At 35.5% G+C, this 18,232-nt stretch overlaps 2 protein-coding genes across 2 annotated transcripts; both read left to right on the forward strand.

The window, feature by feature from the left end:
* Window positions 1-5,877: 5,877 nt before the first annotated feature.
* Window positions 5,878-11,811, forward strand: LOC131610410 (syntaxin-42-like). Its single transcript, XM_058882357.1, has 8 exons — window positions 5,878-6,313; window positions 6,557-6,833; window positions 7,289-7,378; window positions 7,671-7,748; window positions 10,728-10,805; window positions 10,885-10,950; window positions 11,165-11,245; window positions 11,392-11,811. Exons 1-8 carry the CDS (start codon window positions 6,114-6,116, stop codon window positions 11,497-11,499), a joined length of 978 nt encoding a protein of 325 aa, XP_058738340.1. The 5' UTR covers window positions 5,878-6,113; the 3' UTR covers window positions 11,500-11,811.
* Window positions 11,812-13,434: 1,623 nt separating this feature from the next.
* Window positions 13,435-17,812, forward strand: LOC131610411 (cellulose synthase-like protein D5). The gene is made up of 3 exons (XM_058882358.1): window positions 13,435-14,510; window positions 14,599-15,403; window positions 15,799-17,812. The coding sequence occupies exons 1-3, from the start codon at window positions 13,540-13,542 to the stop codon at window positions 17,575-17,577; spliced, it is 3,555 nt and encodes a 1,184-aa protein (XP_058738341.1). The 5' UTR covers window positions 13,435-13,539; the 3' UTR covers window positions 17,578-17,812.
* Window positions 17,813-18,232: the final 420 nt, after the last annotated feature.

Below are 18,232 nucleotides of genomic sequence, written 5' to 3' on the forward strand. Positions count from 1 at the left end.
TTTCTCCCCACGAGTGTTCCTTATGGAATAACCATGCTTTTAATATAGTGGAATTCGTTGATCACCTCATTTCATTCCCTGTGAACTTCCCTGAAGATTATCAGTTGCTTTCTAATATGTCCCTTACCCAACTGTCTGATTTGGTGGAGACCTAACTCATGATGTTCTTTTTAGTGGAGAAACCATTGAGGGAGAAATATTCTTGCATCCCGGGGGGTCTCCGGTATGGGGAGGTCAATGTCAAAAAGCTCACTCGCAAAGACAGGGCAGTGATAAAACAGTTAAAGGATGGACGAGATGTCTCGAAGGCACTCGCCAAGGGGCAGCCACTCAGGTCCCCGCTCAGGTTGTAGAAATTGAGGGTTTGATGCAATCACTTGGGAAAGCTCGTGATACCTAGAAGGGTTTGGAGGAGCAAATATATGTTCATCATTTTCAGGGAGTGAAAAGGTAGATTGCCCTTATTTGTCCTAATATGGACTTAGTTCCATGGATCATTTCCATGTGGTTCGAGATGGACGACTAGTTTATAAAGAATGATTATTATTCCCATCTTTTTTGGTTGTATTTATTTTAACTGTATCCTTATGCCCCTTCGGGGGATTTTGTAATCATTGTGAATTGCGATGTCCCTTTGGAGAACCTTTGATAATAATTATTTTTATCCTTTTAAAGGACCTAACAATTGATCGTCTTATAGGCGGTGTAACACCCCAGTTTTCGATTAATTGTTTTTAAGTGATTTATTTATATTATGTATATTTTATTAAATTATCATGTGTTTAGTTGTGCCCTAAACAGGTCAACATCCTAAAACTCTGAACTACCAATATCTTATTGACAGGGTAAGGACCAAACTTACCAGTTGGAAAAGTAATCAATTATCCTTTACTGGTAGATTCACTTTGACAAAATGAGTTTTGGAGGCCCTTCCCACACCATGCTATGAGGGACTGTCAGCAAGTGAAATGTGTGTGGTTGCAACTGCTTCCAACTAATGAAAGAGATTCCTTCTTTGGTGTGCATATCTGTTATACGGTGGGAGAACTAACTTTTTAAAATGTTGCGGATAGCAAGAGTCGCCACCGACTTTTATTTTATCCAATTTAGAAAGGCTACAAGAACAGAAAAAGACCTTTTAAAAAAGACTTTGAGTTCGGGGGGTAGGTTATACAAAGGGAAGGTGTAAGCATCCTTTGTATCCATGGTTATTCATGGGCTCTTAATTACTTAGCTCACTTTTTGTTTTCAAAATGTTTGAAGTGTAGTGTGTGAATAGGAGAAGGATTTGAATAAGGACTTTAGCTTGTAAAATAAGCGTAGCCTTTTTGAAAGTAATTTGAAAAGGAGTGGGAAAAGTATTTTTGATTTGAATTTGAATATAGCAAGCATTTAAGAGCACATACCCTAAGTTTTTTCTGTTCTTTAAGACTTTTGTTTGAAAGGGCTATCCATACCATAAAAAGGGCAGGTAGTCCTTTCATTGGATTTGAAAAGGGTCATCGAGGATTATCGTTCGCCATAAGACTATCCCTACCATAAAGAGGGCAGGTAGTCTTTAGAGGAGGATACAATAGTCATTTTAGGCAACCAGGGAGGATACATTAGCAATCGAAAGGGACTATCATCATTAATCATAGGCAACCTCGAGGGACAAGATCATTTTTGTTTTAGGCAACTTCGAAGGGACTTATGACCTTTTTATGATGATAATGAACTGAGGGCAACATTTGCTAAGGCATCCTCGTATTCGAGGGACTTGACTATTTTAAATCAAAAGACAACATAAGAAAGGTTACCATAAAGGTGTGTGGGTGTGTCACAATCAGGTGATTCAATTCAATTATATTTATCTTGTAAAGATAGTGATCTAAATTCAATTCATGGTTTTCACTCCCTAAAATACTAACCACGCAGTTAAAACAATAATAATTTATAACTATTACAAGGCTTCCGGTGGGGGATTACATAGCCAAAAACCCGTGAATGCAGAAAAGAAAGGGCAGAAATTTAAAGGCAGAAAAATAAAACCCTAAACTATTACATGGCTTTGGGGCAATTACAATAAAATAGATAAAAATTAAAATTGTAAACCTTGCAGCATATGAATAATTTAGGCAGACGATAGGAAATCAATAAGGCAAAGGCAAACCCCGAGTGGGAAAAATTTAACCACAGTTAATAGAATTAACATGATAAATCAGCAAGGCAAGGCAAAAGGCAAACCCCAAGCGGGGCAAAGTTAACCATAGTTAAAAATCAGGTTTAAAAAACCTAAACTAGGGTTAGTATTAAAATTTATTTTGATCAAAGCTCTTAATTAATTATTGGTTGGGAACCTAATTAATTAGAAAACCTAATCTCATTAAATTATCTAAACCTGACTTAATTAACCTAAAATTAATTTAATTAAATTTAAATAATTAATCTAAGTTAAATGATGAATCTAAAAACCTAAATTAAATTATTAACCTAAAAACTTAAGTTAAATTATTAATTTTTTTTAAAAAAAAAACTAAATTAAAAACTAATTATTATACTTAAAACCAAAATTAATTTATTTAATCTAAAGATAAAAAACAAACTTGATTTTAATTATGTAAAAAAAGGTAATTATTAAAGGGGATAAAAGGTTTTGTTTTAATTAAAAGAAGATAAAATAAAAAATAAAATAAAATAAAACCAAGTTAAAAAGTAAATAATGAAATAAATAAAAAAATAAAAAAATTAGCGCGTTATCAGGTGTGGTAAGGTTCTGAAGATCCATGGTAGACTTGCGTCCCTGCGCACGTTGGATTAGCTGAAAGAAAGATCTGACGGCTGAAGTTGAGGGATCACCGTATACACGTGAGTCTTAACGCACCGTATCCATGAGCTTTGCCACACACGCGCGCCTTTTTTCGTTTGAATTAGCCAATGACGTGAAGACACGTCTTCATCTTCTTCCCCTGTCCGTTGACTTAGCCTTACTCTATACCCACAGACGAAGCTTCCGTCGTTACGGCTTCTGCAAACAAAAATCAAAGCAATACACACAAAAAATATATTCCAGGGGCATGGTTTGATTGGATTTAAGCCCCTGAACACACTAGTACCATTGGTTTACACTGATTTTGCCTTAAACGAAAAACCCTAATTAAGAGCTTCAAAACCCTACAATGGCGATTTGCTTATACCGGCACATAAACACAATTAAACATCCAGAATCCTTCTTAACATTATATAGAACACAAATATGCAAATAAAATTTGTTTATGATGCATGAATATGAGTAATCGAAAGAGTTTGAAGGTGTGCAAACCATGGCTTATTGGGAATGATTCTGAGAGTGTTTAGCTTTGGTAAAGATCCAGATAACTTTCAAGAGTCATAGGGAATGTGATTGAATCCTTTAAATCCTTTGAATTGGCCTCTAGAACCGAAATCGTGATTGACTTTTTCTTGAAATTTTAAGAACAAAACCAGAGTTCTTGGAGGCTGCAATCCGTTTCCTTGTGTCTTGTACAAGTTATGTACTTATAGGAGAATAAATTAGGTCACTAAAATTGACTTGTATCTTGTTAAATCTATGATTGCCATTCTTGAGAAATTTGCTTTGTAAAGGTTTCCAAATTGCTTAAATTTCAATCTTTTTCCCTCAATTTTGCTTTGCACGAAATTGTATGAAAAATATGCTATTTATGAGATTGATATTGATTGAAAATCAAGGCAAATCAAATCTCCTTGTATTTTCCATCATTTATTTGATTTAAATCACTTTTTTAAGTGAATAAAAATTCAAATAAAATCCAATATTCATCATAAATTCGTGGCTATTGGATTTGAGGTCTTGGATAACTTGAGGATCAAGATTGAATAAAAAAAGATTGGGCCCATTGGCAAGAAAACTCATTTTGAACCATATTTGTTTCACATTTTTCACCCAAATTTGTCCAACTTTGACAAGGCACATCTCCCTTAATGTTTAAGATATGGAAGAGTTATAGGACTTTTTGGAAAGCCCAAGATATCCTATATAAGCCAATTTGGAACCTTTTTTGCATTTGAGGATTTTATCTTGATGATATTGGCTTTGACAAAAAACTACTTTTGGTTCACTTTCAAAAAGGACCTGTAATGTTTTGGCTCATATCTCCCAAATGAAGCATTTTTGGCCTTGGCTTTAGAGAGACGAAGTTGTAAAGAATTCAATTTCCTTCAAAATAGGCTTGGGTTGGGAAATTTCCGATGTTCCATGTGAAAGTTATGGCTGGTCAAAGTTTAGTTGACTTTTAGGTCAAAAAAACCCTAATTTAGAAACTTTGAGTTTTGTTGATTTCTGAACTTTCCTTGATGAATCATGATCAACCCTTGATCAAATGATGAATGTTACTTCAAAATAAGGATATTGACCAAGAATCAGGAATTTTGACTGTATTTTGACCTCAGTTGACTTTTAGGTCAAACTAGTCGACTATTGACTTTCTGAGCTTTTGACTGAGCAATCATGGGAACTGAGGCTTGAAACTTGTCATGGGGTTAATTTGAATCATAAGAGGTCATATGAATCCTTCTTGAGACCTTGATTCACTCATTTTCCTTAAGAGATCCAAAACCCTAATTTGAAGGCCTTTGATTAGGAGAGTGTGCACTTAGTCCAACCTTGAGCCTTTGATACTTGAATAAGCTTAACAGTAAAAATATGATGGGCAAATTTTGGGGTATGACAATATGCATGACTGGAAAAGCTTAATCTGAGAATGCAAGTTAGTGTTGTTGAGAACTGGTAAGCTACTTGGGCCACCACTTGTCATCAATTATGGTTTTGGATAAATTAGAGGATATTTGTGCCATATTACTTTGCTCCGCGAAACCCGACTGAAGACATTGTATAATTGGTTAAGAACTACAACCACAATATTGCTCTACAGCGTAAGGTTAGCAGCACATGTAATACCTCAAATGTTGCATCTTGCACTAGGCTTGAGAAGGAGTGGATATGCCTTAATACTAATGGTGCCGTAGCTAGGAATGACGAAGCAGGATGTGGTGAGCTACTGAGAAATAGTGAGGCCCACTGGGTGGGAGGTTTCGCTAAGCACGTGTGAATGTTCAATGTCCTAACTACATAGCTGTGGGGTGTTCAGGAAGGTTTACATTTGGCTCAAACAAAAGGTTACACATAAGTAGAAATCCAGGCGGATAACCATGAAGCTGCAAATATTATTAGGGCTAAAAAGATTAAGTTAAAGGATTTGAACTTAATTCGCAAGATCAATACCAGTGTGGCTTCTTTTCGGGAGATTAAAGTGATTTAAATTCGAAGGAAGCTAATAAGAATGCGAATGTGTTGGCTAAATACAACTTAAGGCTTCATAAAGGAGAGAATATTGATTTCTCTAAGTGTCCAGATTTCTTGGTTAGTGCAATAATTACAGATGCAAGTAGTATTGGTTGACTAGTCTCTTTTATGCCTTCCTTAAGCGTAATTTTATAATATATATATTATAAAATTTCAATTTGCCTGTCAAGAATGTCTAGGAACCATAGCAAATATTAGAAAGAGATTAATGATAGGGTACTCTCTCAATTATGATATTTTAAAGTCCTATATCATACAACTAATTTAAAATTTAATTTCTGCACCATCATTTTTCCATTAGAAATGGAGAGATAACCCCTATGATTTTATTTTTTTTATTTTTCTTAAAACATTAATCTGACACGGTAAATATTGAATTTTGATTGGTTGATGTCTAAATCGTTTTTTATACAAAGTTTACAAAAATCGTTTTACAGCCCTCTTTAAACTCAAAAATAAATTGGCAGTAATTACATTTACAAAAACTGTAATTAAATTAAATTAAATAAGTAAAAGAAATGAAAAGGAAAAAAAAGAGAAGAAACGTTTACCGGTTCCTCTTTCTTCTCGAGTAAGGGAAGAAAATCCCGAGGCTAATTTACCAAAAAACCCTTCCCACAATTCCTAAACCCAAAAACAGAACCTTCACCCATTGCTATGGCGTAGTTGAATTCCAGTTCCCAATTCCAATTTCCACACCGTTTCTCAGAACCAATCCACTCTCACAAACCATTTCAGAACCAAACCATTTCATCAACCCGATTTCCATTCAATGGCGACGAGAAACCGAACTTCAGAGTTCAGAAAGTACAGAGACACCGTCAAAAGCTTACGCACTCCTCTTTCTTCATCAGCTTCCGCTTCTTCCGGTGGTCCTGTCATCGAAATGGTTAACAGTTCGCTTCTTCGTTCCAATAACGGATCTTCTTATACTCCTCTCAGTACGCAAGACCCTGGTCCATCCTCCTCTAGGTTTTTCTCTTCTCAATTATACTCTTCTACTTCAATTCTATGCATTATAGCGATCATAGCGATGTAAGTTATACTAGTATTAGAGTTTGATACAATAGTTAAGTTTCACCAATCAATAACCTAACGAGGCCTTAGCTTATTAGAAATATTTCAACATCAATTTGGGAACACAGATTTCACGCATGTGTATGTATGTGAAATGCATTGCAATTAATCATCAAATGTTGTGTTTTGGTGTGTTAGTGATGCGTTTACTGCGGGTATGCCGCCAGATTGGGTGGATGATTCTGAAGAAATAGCTACGAATATACAACGGGCGAAGGTTAAAATGTCTGAGTTAACTAAAGCTCATGCAAAGGCTTTAATGCCTTCTTTTGGCGATGGTAAAGACGATCAGCGGCAGATTGAGACTCTAACTCGGGAAATTACGGCTCTCATTAGAAAGTCTGAAGTGAGGCTGAAAAAACTCTCTGCTGGTAGAGGATCTTCTGAGGAATCTAATGTCAGAAAAAATGTGCAGGTAATTGTAGAAAAGTCGTATGTAGTGCATACTACTCTGCTTGCTCTTAGTCAGGACTCAGGAGATTGTCCTAAAGATATATAACTATGTAGCACTGACACCTCTGAAAAAAGCCGTATCCGTGTCTGACACCTGCACCGACACTTGTGATTACGTATAATTTATTCATTTTTTCAAATTATTACCAATCAGTGTCGGGGTCATGTTCGGAGTTTATGTGCTTCATAGATATATAAGTTATTGTTGAAAGGTTATCTTTAATTCCACTATGAATAACTGGGGTTATTGGTGAACTATAGCTTTAGTCTCCCTTTCCCTTCAAATCCCAAACCTTGTTTTTTCTCGTTCCTCGTTGTTTTTCATTTATTATTTATATTAATTTCTATCCTGTCTTCATTTGGCTTTTTCATTTCTTTTAGTTTCACTTAACTGATTTCTGTTGTTCCTTTCATCAGCGTTCACTTGCTACAGACCTTCAGAGCCTGTCAATGGACCTCCGGAGGAAGCAGTCAGCATATTTGAAACGTTTGCAGAAACAACAAGAGGTTGCAACTTTTCACTTGTAGCCAATTTTTCAATTCCAAATTCTTTCATATTATCCTCCTACATTTTTATTGTTTTTTATTCTTTATTTGTTTACCAATTTACGTTTATTAAAGTGTTTCTGTTTTTTAATCTATTTTTCTTTTAGTTTTTTAATTATTGAACTTGTTATCACTTGCCCCATTCCCAACCCTCAAATCCTCTGTGCCTCGAACTGCACCTGTTTTTATGCACCTGTTTTTATTTTATATCATATCATGTCACTGACTTCTATATTTGGTTGTAATCACACAGGGTTATGATGGGATTGACTTGGAGATTAACTTTAACGGGAGTAAATCTGGATTGCAGGATGATGAATTTGATGATGTGGTATGTTATTTATTGTAATTATTCTCTCTAGCCGGACATTATTATTTTAAGAAACCTCAATCTATGTAACTGATGGATAAACAAGTAACTTTTGATGATTTTTCTTCCCAACCAAAGCAAAGTTGTAATGGTGAAGCTGCAAGATTTTAGTTCAAACTTGGTAGTTACTTGTTTTGATCCCCTTACATTCCAGTAATTGCAAAAGTTGGGGGTGGGGGGTGCTGGGGCACGGTATAGACTTTAGAAAAATATATAAATTTCAAATTAATGTTAGTATAGTGGATTTATATACCTCACTCATCCCCAGCGATCCCGATCTCAAGTAGAATGTAGCCAAATTGTAAAAAAATCGTAAAATCATTGATTTTGTGAGATCTTTGCCAGTTTTGGCCATGATCGGCCGTTTTCCGACCACCGCCATTAAAAGGTGAAAAGTATGACAAGATGCAGAGGCACAAAGTTAGAGATCGATAGGGATGAATGCATGTCTAACAAATGTTCCATGTGGAAGTAATAAAGTATAAAAACTCGATCATACCTGTCTAAAAAATATGAAAAAGAGTCACTTTCTCACGAACACACTTGCCTACTAACATATATGATGGAAAATTCTTTTAAATATATACCATTATTTTTTTTTCCTTCCATTTTAGTAGGATCTTACGATTTTTGTTACGATCTTATGTTTTACGATCTTGTTACCTCCTCTTGATCGTACAAAAATAATTGGGTAGGATCTTCCGATCTTAGCTACAATTTTATATTTTACGATCTTATGTAAGATCTCGATCTTGGCAACCTTTATATTATTATACATAGGGCATAACCATATAACAATAGTTTTAATAATGGCTAAATAACAAATAAGGTGCATATTTTTATGTCATGATTTTTTGCATTTTTCTAGCTTTGCCGTGCTTTTTTTATTTAGATCATGAATGCAATGACATTTCTTTATTTTCCTCACTTTCTCCTCTCGCCGTTTCCTCTGGTTAGGAGGATTAGATATCCTCAAGAGTCAAGAACCTTCTATTCATGAGTTTTTCTTGCTTTGCTGTGGGTTTTAGACACTTGACACACTTACTCAAAATGTTTTCCGTGTTTATTTTTTGATTTTATGTGGAATAACTTGTTTCGTCTTACAGCCACCAGTCCTCTGTATGCTAGGCAAACATATATTTTTTACAGTAATTTATTTTAGAAATGAGAATAGGAAATGGAAAAGGTAAACAAACATGACCTTAGTGTTTTCCTCTATTTTTATCTATACACAGTTGCCGCCCCGGTTGGTGGATGACGTTCTCTTCGAGTTTGTGCTTGAACCTTTGACTACGAGCTTGTGACCCATATTTTTTTGGCTCAAACCTGCAATCTCTCCTCTATTTCTTTTCTTTTTGGGCTGAACACCCATCTTAACTATTCTGAGGTTTTTTAACTATGTCATTAATCTCGGAAAGCGACGTGAAGTGCCAAACTCCAAAACTGCTAAATCGGTTTAGCGGATAGCAGGATAACTGCCATTGCAAAGACTAGAAACAGTATACAAACCAAACATAAATCTCAACAGGATACATAATTACTACAAAATAGCGAAATACGCAATAAAAGGGGTAACCATATTTTTATAATAAACATTTGTCATTTGTCACTAACATTAAGAATTAAAACTAATATAACTTAACCACTAATTGAAGTTCTAAAGTTAATCAAAAAAGGTCAACACCTGAAAACAGTGGAAACCCGAAGAACATATGGTTTTGCAGAAACCGGAAGAGTCGATGTTATTCTCACTACACATAAAACAGAAGGAGAAAACCAAAAAAAGAGAAAATGAGAAGAATGAAGAGGAGGGCTTTGCTCGAGGAGAAGGCAATCGGGTTACTTATAATAAAACAAAAGGACCAATACACCCTTACAAAAGAAGCTGAACAATTAAAACAGAGAGGGTAATTGAGTGCTTTCGCTCGCCTAACCTAGATGCCAATACAAATGCACGAGTAGATTGCAATCTGGCTCTGATTCGCAGCCACACTGCTACACCTGTTGAGCACAGATTGCTGACCAAACGCCTCGCTCTGGACGCCGACTCTGCTCCACGGTCGTGCACTATAGCAACACAATTGGTAGCACAGTCTTGTTAAACTTAGAAGTTGGCCTTGTTCCGGGCTTCACTTATTTGTTTTCTACCGGATCTTTGGTTTTTCTTGTCTACCCTCTTCTTGCATTTTGTTTTCATAATTGCTATTTAATCAATAAAAAATATTAATAATACCATAGCTATGCATTAAATATTTTAATTTTACTTGAATTTTAGGGATATTACTGCTGTTATTGGTTAATTATATATCATACTTTCAATTAAAATACAATCCTATATTTTTGGAAGGATTTATTCAGAAGATTAGACTGTTTATGTGAAAGGAGAAACCCTTGGAGGATAATTATTTCTCCTTTGCTGTTCAGATTTTCATTCTTCAGTAACAGATTATTAATTATTATCCTATTCAATTCTGATTTGTGTGATTCATTATTTTACCATACTGTTTTTAGTGTAATCATATTCTATTCTTCGTTAAAATGCCTTCTCCTTCAATAACAGATTTTCATTCTTCAGTAACAGATTAGTCATATAATTATTCTATTTATTCTAATTTCTACTTTGTTAAAATGCATTTTCGTTTTTCTCATTCTCTGGTTAGTTTACGAAACTGTTTTGGTGTTATCATATTCAATCATCAATAAAAACCAGTTGTTGCTATTAAATCCAATTACGTACCTGTTTCTATTACACCTCATGTAGGCTTTTTCAAGAGGGGATTAATGTGATTCATTACAGTTTTTTGTAAGGGTTTGGTTTCTTAAGCCAACTGTTTCTATCCTTAGCATGAAATGCTAATGAAATATATATTTTTCATTCTGTTTCATATCCTGATGAACCTGTATCCAAAGAAAGAGATGACAATATTTGATTGGTTTCAGGGTTTTAGCGAAGCGCAAATGACAAAGCTAAAGAAAAACGAGCACATCTCAGCGGAAAGAGAAAGAGAAATTGATCAGGTAATTTGAAGCAACTGTTTTATTGCTTGTAGATCAACCACTGCGTGTATCTTGTCTGACCATGTGAAATTTACTGTAGGTCGCTAGTTCCGTCCACGAACTTGCTCAGATCATGAAGGATCTCTCTGTCCTTGTTATAGACCAGGTTACTGCCCCACTCTTTATAATTTGTTTTGGAGAAGTAGAAAATTATCATTAATTAAAGTGACGATAATGATTATTTTGCAACTGTCCTCGATGGTTTGAACTCTGTCCCTTGAGTTGAAATTCTGGGGCAATTGCACAACCCTCGATATTGTAAAACAAGATGGATTTATTATTTTAGTGAAAGATAACTCAAGAAGCTGATATTCATGCAGGGAACAATTGTAGATAGAATCGACTACAACATTCAGAGTGTTGCTACAACTGTCGAGGAGGGCTTTAAGCAGTTACAAAAGGTTCTGTTTTCTCTTACATTCTGAAATTATTACTAATACATAAGGTTTTGCTTTTCTTTGTGAGTTGGTGCATTTATGGACCTTTGTTTTGGAATTTTTTAGCTGCTTTAAGCACGGTATCATTTCGTAAACCATTTTACTTACAGGCGGAAAGAACACAGAAAAAAGGAGGGATGATTACATGTGCAACCGTGCTTGTTATAATGTGCTTTGTCATGCTAGTTCTGTTGATAATCAAGGAGATAATTTTCTAGCCACAATAATTACCCGCATTACATTCCATCTTACATTAGAGCTAATTCATTTTCCTGGCGTCGATGTAAATCAAATCGGCTTCTGGTTGAAGACTGTTAGGTTCAGCGCTTCAAGTACTGGAATCCCTAGGGCCCCTTACAAAAAATAGCCATTATTGAATTTCAATGGTAACAGGGGATGACAATGTACCAAACTACTTCTTGCAAACATATAATGTACCCACAAAATAGATTGTTGCATTTTAGGTGCCTGAGATTTTATAGATACATTTGTACATAATTTAGTTTTATCATACCAAGTAAATTGCAATTTTTTCAAAGTGCTACATCGAAGAGCCATCGTTTTCTTTTTACCACTTCACTAAACTACAATGTTCATACTCTCCTACAAGATAAATTTCTATTGAATATACACAGAAAATATTAATAAATTTTCAAATTTAGAAGTAATTAGCAGTTTTTAATGCATTCACGGGGAATATCTGCCTTTTGTCCTTTTTGGTCCCACACGTTGCATGCCAAATTGACCTGACAATCTATAATATATATATTTTAAAATATCGAAATTCAGGAAATCTTTAATGATGGAATTCAAAATTTTGGTGATCTAGAAACTAATAAATGGCACTGACAGAGGATAGGTGAGTTAGTTGAAATAATCTTTTTGTACTGAGCTTTATTTGAACTCCTAGCACTGTTGCTAAGGCTTTTTGTTAAATTTATTACTTGCCCACATTTTACATAAACTTTTTTAAAATAAAAGTGCAGGTCATAGCTTACTTTATTGGGTGAACATTGTAGCATAGCTTATTATAGTAACAAATACATATTTACAGTATTTTTTTTTTTAAATCATGACTAATTATGCCAACTCAACAGCATTTAAAAACACAAAAACAGCCTAAGTTAGTTTGCAGAATTTCAAAGCCATTTTAGTAATTTCTTTTGTAGCACGTAAAAACACAACTTGTTCACACGGAAGAAATAGACACATACATTGATCGTCATGTCATTGGACCGTTTCATTTGAAAAATCTAAACTCAGTTTGTAATACTACGGTATGCCTTTTGTCCTTCTCCTTATTTGGTCCCGCATATTGCATGGCAAGTTGTCCCAACCGTATATAAAAACATATCAAAATCAAAATTCAGGAGATCTTTATTTGTGAAATTAAAAATTCATATGTGATCTAGAAACTGACAGACGAGAGAGGCGGGTTAGTTGAAATAATCCTTTTGTGTTGAGCCTTATAAAAAAATAAATAAATATGTTGTCTCTCCAATAAAGTTTTATTAATAGCCTAATAACTTATTATTATCATAACTTAACAACTAACCTCACATGTTATTGAAAAGAAATGAATAGTTCGTATTCCAAGTAAAATAAATTAATTGAATTTAGTGAGTCACTTATTTAAAATATTTAAAATAATTAAATAAATATAGAAACATGTTAATTAAAATAATATTTTAACTATCAACTCAAACAGAATATTTTAACTATCAACTAAAAATAATTAATAAATAAAAGTTAAGAGAAATAAAATAATAACTAATTATTAATAATTAAAAAAGTTTTTAAATTATAACTATTAATTGAATATCTAATAATTGCATCAATTTTTTAAATAGCATATCTAATCATTGCATCAATTTCTTAAATAGCCATTATAATTAATCGAATAAATACATAATTTTTAAATAAAAAATTATATTATTTATATAAATTATATTTTACTCATTACAACAATTAAAAAATATGTATAAAGTTGAAAGTTGAAACTCCTTTAGTTGAGTATAGTTGACTACTATCAAACAGACCGTTTTATATTACAAAAAGCATATCCCAGATCCACCTAAATAAACGGTCTAGATTTATCGACCGTTGCATTTAAATCCCACCCTGACTTTTTCTTTCCTATTCAAATTCAAACCTTCTCCATAACTAAACCCACTTCTTCCCCTTCATTCTCATTCACTTTCCAAATGAAATAACCGTTTTTTCTCTTTCCACATCTTCATTCTCATTGTTTCTCAAAAATGGTGAACACTTCTTCTTCTTCTCCGGTGAAAATCACCGTCTCCTCCGGCGGCAAAACCGGAGGAACTCGAAGAAGAAGCATCGGTCTAACTAGTCCACAACCACGTCCTTCAGTCTCCAACAACAACAATAACGATAATAACAACCCTAATTCACCTCTCAACAACCGATCTAACCGACTTTCCACTGGAATCAGCACCGGAAGAAGGCTATCAGCTGGTGGAAACTACTCCGATGCTACTGAGGAAACAACTACAGAGTATGTTTCCTACACAGTTCACATTCCTCCTACGCCAGATCGGATGCCGCTTTCGTCTTCTCAAACAAGCCTCCCTGAAGAAAACGCAAGAAACAACACCGATTACATCTCCGGTACTATCTTCACGGGAGGTTTTAACTCCGTCACACGAGGTCATGTCATCGAATGCTCTGACAATCGCGATGATAATCCGCCGTTGAAATCTAAATTGATCTGTGGAATGAAAGGATGCGACGAGGACGCGATTAAGGGCTGTACTTGTGAATGTGGGTTCAAAATTTGTAGAGATTGTTACAAAGAATGCTGTGGAAATGGAAATGGAAATGGATATGGAAATCGAGGAGGTGGTGGTAAATGTCCGGGATGTAAAGAACCTTACAACAATGTTAGTGATGAGGAAGAAGAAGAGGAGGAAGAAGAGGTGTCTGAGTGTGAAGATCAGGCTTTACCTTTACCTTCCATGGCGGAATTTAAGCTGGATAAAAGGCTTTCTCTTGTGAAGTCTTTTAAAGCGCAGAATCATCCACAGGATTTTGATCATACTCGTTGGCTCTTTGAAACTAAAGGAACTTATGGTTATGGAAATGCTGTTTGGCCTAAAGATGGATATGGCTCCAATGGATATGAACCTCCTCCGGATTTTGGGAAGAAAAGTAGAAGACCTTTGACTAGGAAAGTTGGGGTTTCAGCTGCAATTCTTAGTCCTTATAGGTGAGACTTTTTGAATTCCAAGCTTTTGATTTTTATTCTTGGGATAAAACTTGTTTCCTAATGTTTGTTTGTTTGTTTGGTTGTTAAGGTTGCTAATTTTGATGCGACTTGCTGCACTTGGTTTGTTTCTTACATGGAGGATTCGACACCGGAACCATGAGGCGATGTGGTTGTGGGGAATGTCGGTGACTTGTGAGCTATGGTTTGCATTTTCATGGCTTCTTGATCAGCTTCCTAAGCTGTGTCCAGTGAACAGAGTTACCGATTTGGCTGTTTTGAAAGATCGGTTTGAGTCGCCGAATCTGCGGAATCCGAAAGGGAGGTCTGATCTCCCTGGAATTGATGTCTTTGTTTCCACAGCAGATCCTGAAAAGGAGCCACCTCTTGTAACTGCAAACACCATTTTATCTATTCTTGCAGTTGATTATCCGGTGGAGAAAGTTGCTTGTTATTTGTCTGATGATGGTGGAGCTCTTTTGACATTTGAAGCTCTTGCAGAGACTGCTAGTTTTGCAAGAGTCTGGGTTCCTTTCTGTAAAAAACACCAAATTGAGCCGAGAAATCCTGAGGCTTATTTCGGTCAGAAGCGCGATTTTCTCAAGAACAAAGTTAGGTTGGACTTTGTTAGGGAGAGGAGAAGGGTGAAGAGGGAATATGATGAATTCAAAGTGAGGATCAATTCCTTGCCTGAATCTATAAGGAGAAGATCAGATGCTTACAATGCTCACGAGGAGTTACGAGCCAAGAAGAAACAGATGGAAACAGGTTCTGATATTTCCGACCTCATTAAGGTCCCTAGAGCAACTTGGATGTCTGATGGTTCTCATTGGCCTGGAACTTGGCCATCAGCAGAACCTGACCACTCTAGAGGTGACCATGCTGGTATAATCCAGGTAATAACTTCTTCAACATTATCAATTTATTGGTTGTGTCAATGTTGTATTTATGTGCACTACTATAGTGTTTAAATCATAGATATTAGATATCACTAACTATAGAATTTGAATCATAGATTCATGTGATTTCTTCAAGATTATCAACTACTCGATGTTGTGTCTTATGTGTAATAATAATAGTGTTGTGTTTTATGAGTACTAACTATAGAGCTTGAATCATAGATTTAGGTATCTTCTTCAATATTGTCAACTACTTGGTACTGTGTCTTATGTGTAATAATGTAGTGTTTTATGCTAATGTAGTGTCTGAAGCACAGATTATCATTATCTTGGTGTTGTGTCTTGTGTTTAATAATAATAATAATGTCGTGTTTGTTAATCTGTTTTTGCAGGCAATGTTGGCTCCACCAAATGTAGAACCAGAATATGGCACAGAAGCTGATGGAGAGAACTTGATTGACTCAACAGATGTTGATGTTAGGTTGCCAATGCTTGTTTACGTGTCTCGTGAGAAAAGGCCGGGATACGATCACAATAAGAAAGCTGGCGCCATGAACGCTCTTGTTCGAACTAGTGCCATCATGTCCAATGGACCTTTCATTCTCAATCTTGACTGTGATCATTACATCTACAACTCATTAGCCATCAGAGAAGGTATGTGCTTTATGCTCGACAGAGGCGGTGACAGGATATGTTATGTTCAATTCCCTCAAAGGTTTGAAGGTATTGACCCTAGCGATCGATACGCAAATCACAACACGGTTTTCTTTGATGTGAGCATGAGAGCTCTTGATGGCTTACAAGGTCCAATGTATGTTGGAACTGGCTGCATATTCAGAAGAACAGCTCTGTATGGTTTTAGTCCACCTAGAGCTTCTGAACATCATGGATGGTTTGGAAGGAGGAAAATTAAGTTGTTTTTGAGAAAACCTAAGGTGTCAAAAAAGGAAGAAGATGAAGTTTGTGTGCCAATCAACTGCGATCACAACGATGACGATGCAGATATAGAATCCTTGCTTCTTCCAAAAAGGTTTGGAAATTCTACTTCTCTGGTTGCTTCCATTCCAGTAGCAGAATATCAAGGAAGGTTGCTTCAAGATTCAAAAGGAAATGGAACACAAGGAAGGCCTGCAGGTTCTCTTGCCGTGCCTCGCGAACCGTTAGATGCTGCTACTGTTGCTGAGGCAATTAGTGTCATTTCTTGTTACTATGAGGATAAAACTGAGTGGGGGAAAAGAGTAGGATGGATATATGGTTCAGTCACAGAAGATGTTGTGACAGGTTACAGAATGCACAACAGAGGGTGGAGATCAGTTTACTGTGTGACAAAAAGAGATGCATTTAGAGGAACAGCTCCAATCAATTTAACAGACAGGCTACACCAAGTGCTTCGTTGGGCAACAGGGTCCGTTGAGATCTTCTTTTCAAGGAACAACGCGTTATTGGCGAGTCCTAGAATGAAATTCTTGCAAAGGGTAGCATATTTCAATGTTGGAATGTACCCTTTCACTTCAATGTTTCTGATTGTGTATTGCTTCCTACCCGCATTATCCTTATTCTCAGGACAGTTTATAGTCCAATCTCTCAGTGTAACCTTTCTAGTGTTCTTGCTTGGAATCACAGTCACACTATGCTTACTTGCACTTCTCGAGATCAAGTGGTCAGGTATCACACTACATGATTGGTGGAGAAATGAGCAGTTTTGGTTAATCGGTGGAACGAGCGCACACCCTGCAGCTGTTTTACAAGGCTTGCTGAAGGTAATTGCAGGAGTAGACATCTCATTCACACTGACATCAAAGTCAGCAACCCCAGAAGATGGAGAAGATGAGTTTGCTGATCTTTATGTAGTGAAATGGAGCTTTCTAATGGTTCCTCCAATCACAATTATGATGGTGAATACTATTGCTATTGCTGTGGGAGTAGCCAGGACTCTCTATAGTCCATTTCCGCAATGGAGTAAACTGGTCGGAGGATTGTTTTTCAGCATTTGGGTTCTGTGTCATCTTTATCCTTTTGCAAAAGGGCTTTTGGGAAGAAGAGGAAAGGTTCCAACAATTATCTACGTTTGGTCTGGTTTACTGTCAATTATTATTTCTTTGCTTTGGGTTTATATTCACCCTCCTGCTGGTGGAAGACCACAAGATTTCATGAATTTTCAGTTCCCTTGATTAGTTTGAGGAAGGTGATGAAGTTTCTCAACTTCATCTTGCATCTAGATTGTCTATGTTGTAATATTTTGGGTACATTTTACTTTCTGTTGTTATTGTGTGACACTATCAATATATATATAGTACTACTATATTCAAGAGAGTAGGAATTTGCAAACTTGGTTCTGTAGTTGTTAATCTCAAATGACTGAGATGGTAATATCACTGAATGTCTCTAAAGGTACATTCTACAATGTTGTTTGTTTATCACTATTATTACTGGGTTTCATTCTTGATAGAGTTTTTTTCTTTCATTTTATGTCTAACATGAGATAGTATTTTAGTTTTCATCCCAAACTAGCTTTTATTGTGGTATTTGATCACAATATCATCATATATACTCAAACAAAAATTATGAATAAGGTAGTGAAAATTTAAGTTCATTTCACTTTTCACTTTGGTGTGTTACTCCTGAAATTTTTTAATCAAAATGGCATGAATACCCACTCAAAAGTTCCTAATGATCCTGAACATCTAAATGTCATTTTAGGTACATTTCTTCTATAATATTTAGTTATGTTCTGCACACCCATCCATTAAGCTTAGAATTTCATTATCAAACGGCGACTCTATTAACATGTCAGTTATAGGAGCAAAATTAAAGTGTCAATTGTTT

The sequence above is a fragment of the Vicia villosa genome, linkage group LG6 (genome assembly GCF_029867415.1).
Source record: "Vicia villosa cultivar HV-30 ecotype Madison, WI linkage group LG6, Vvil1.0, whole genome shotgun sequence".
NCBI classification, from domain to species: Eukaryota; Viridiplantae; Streptophyta; class Magnoliopsida; order Fabales; family Fabaceae; genus Vicia; species Vicia villosa.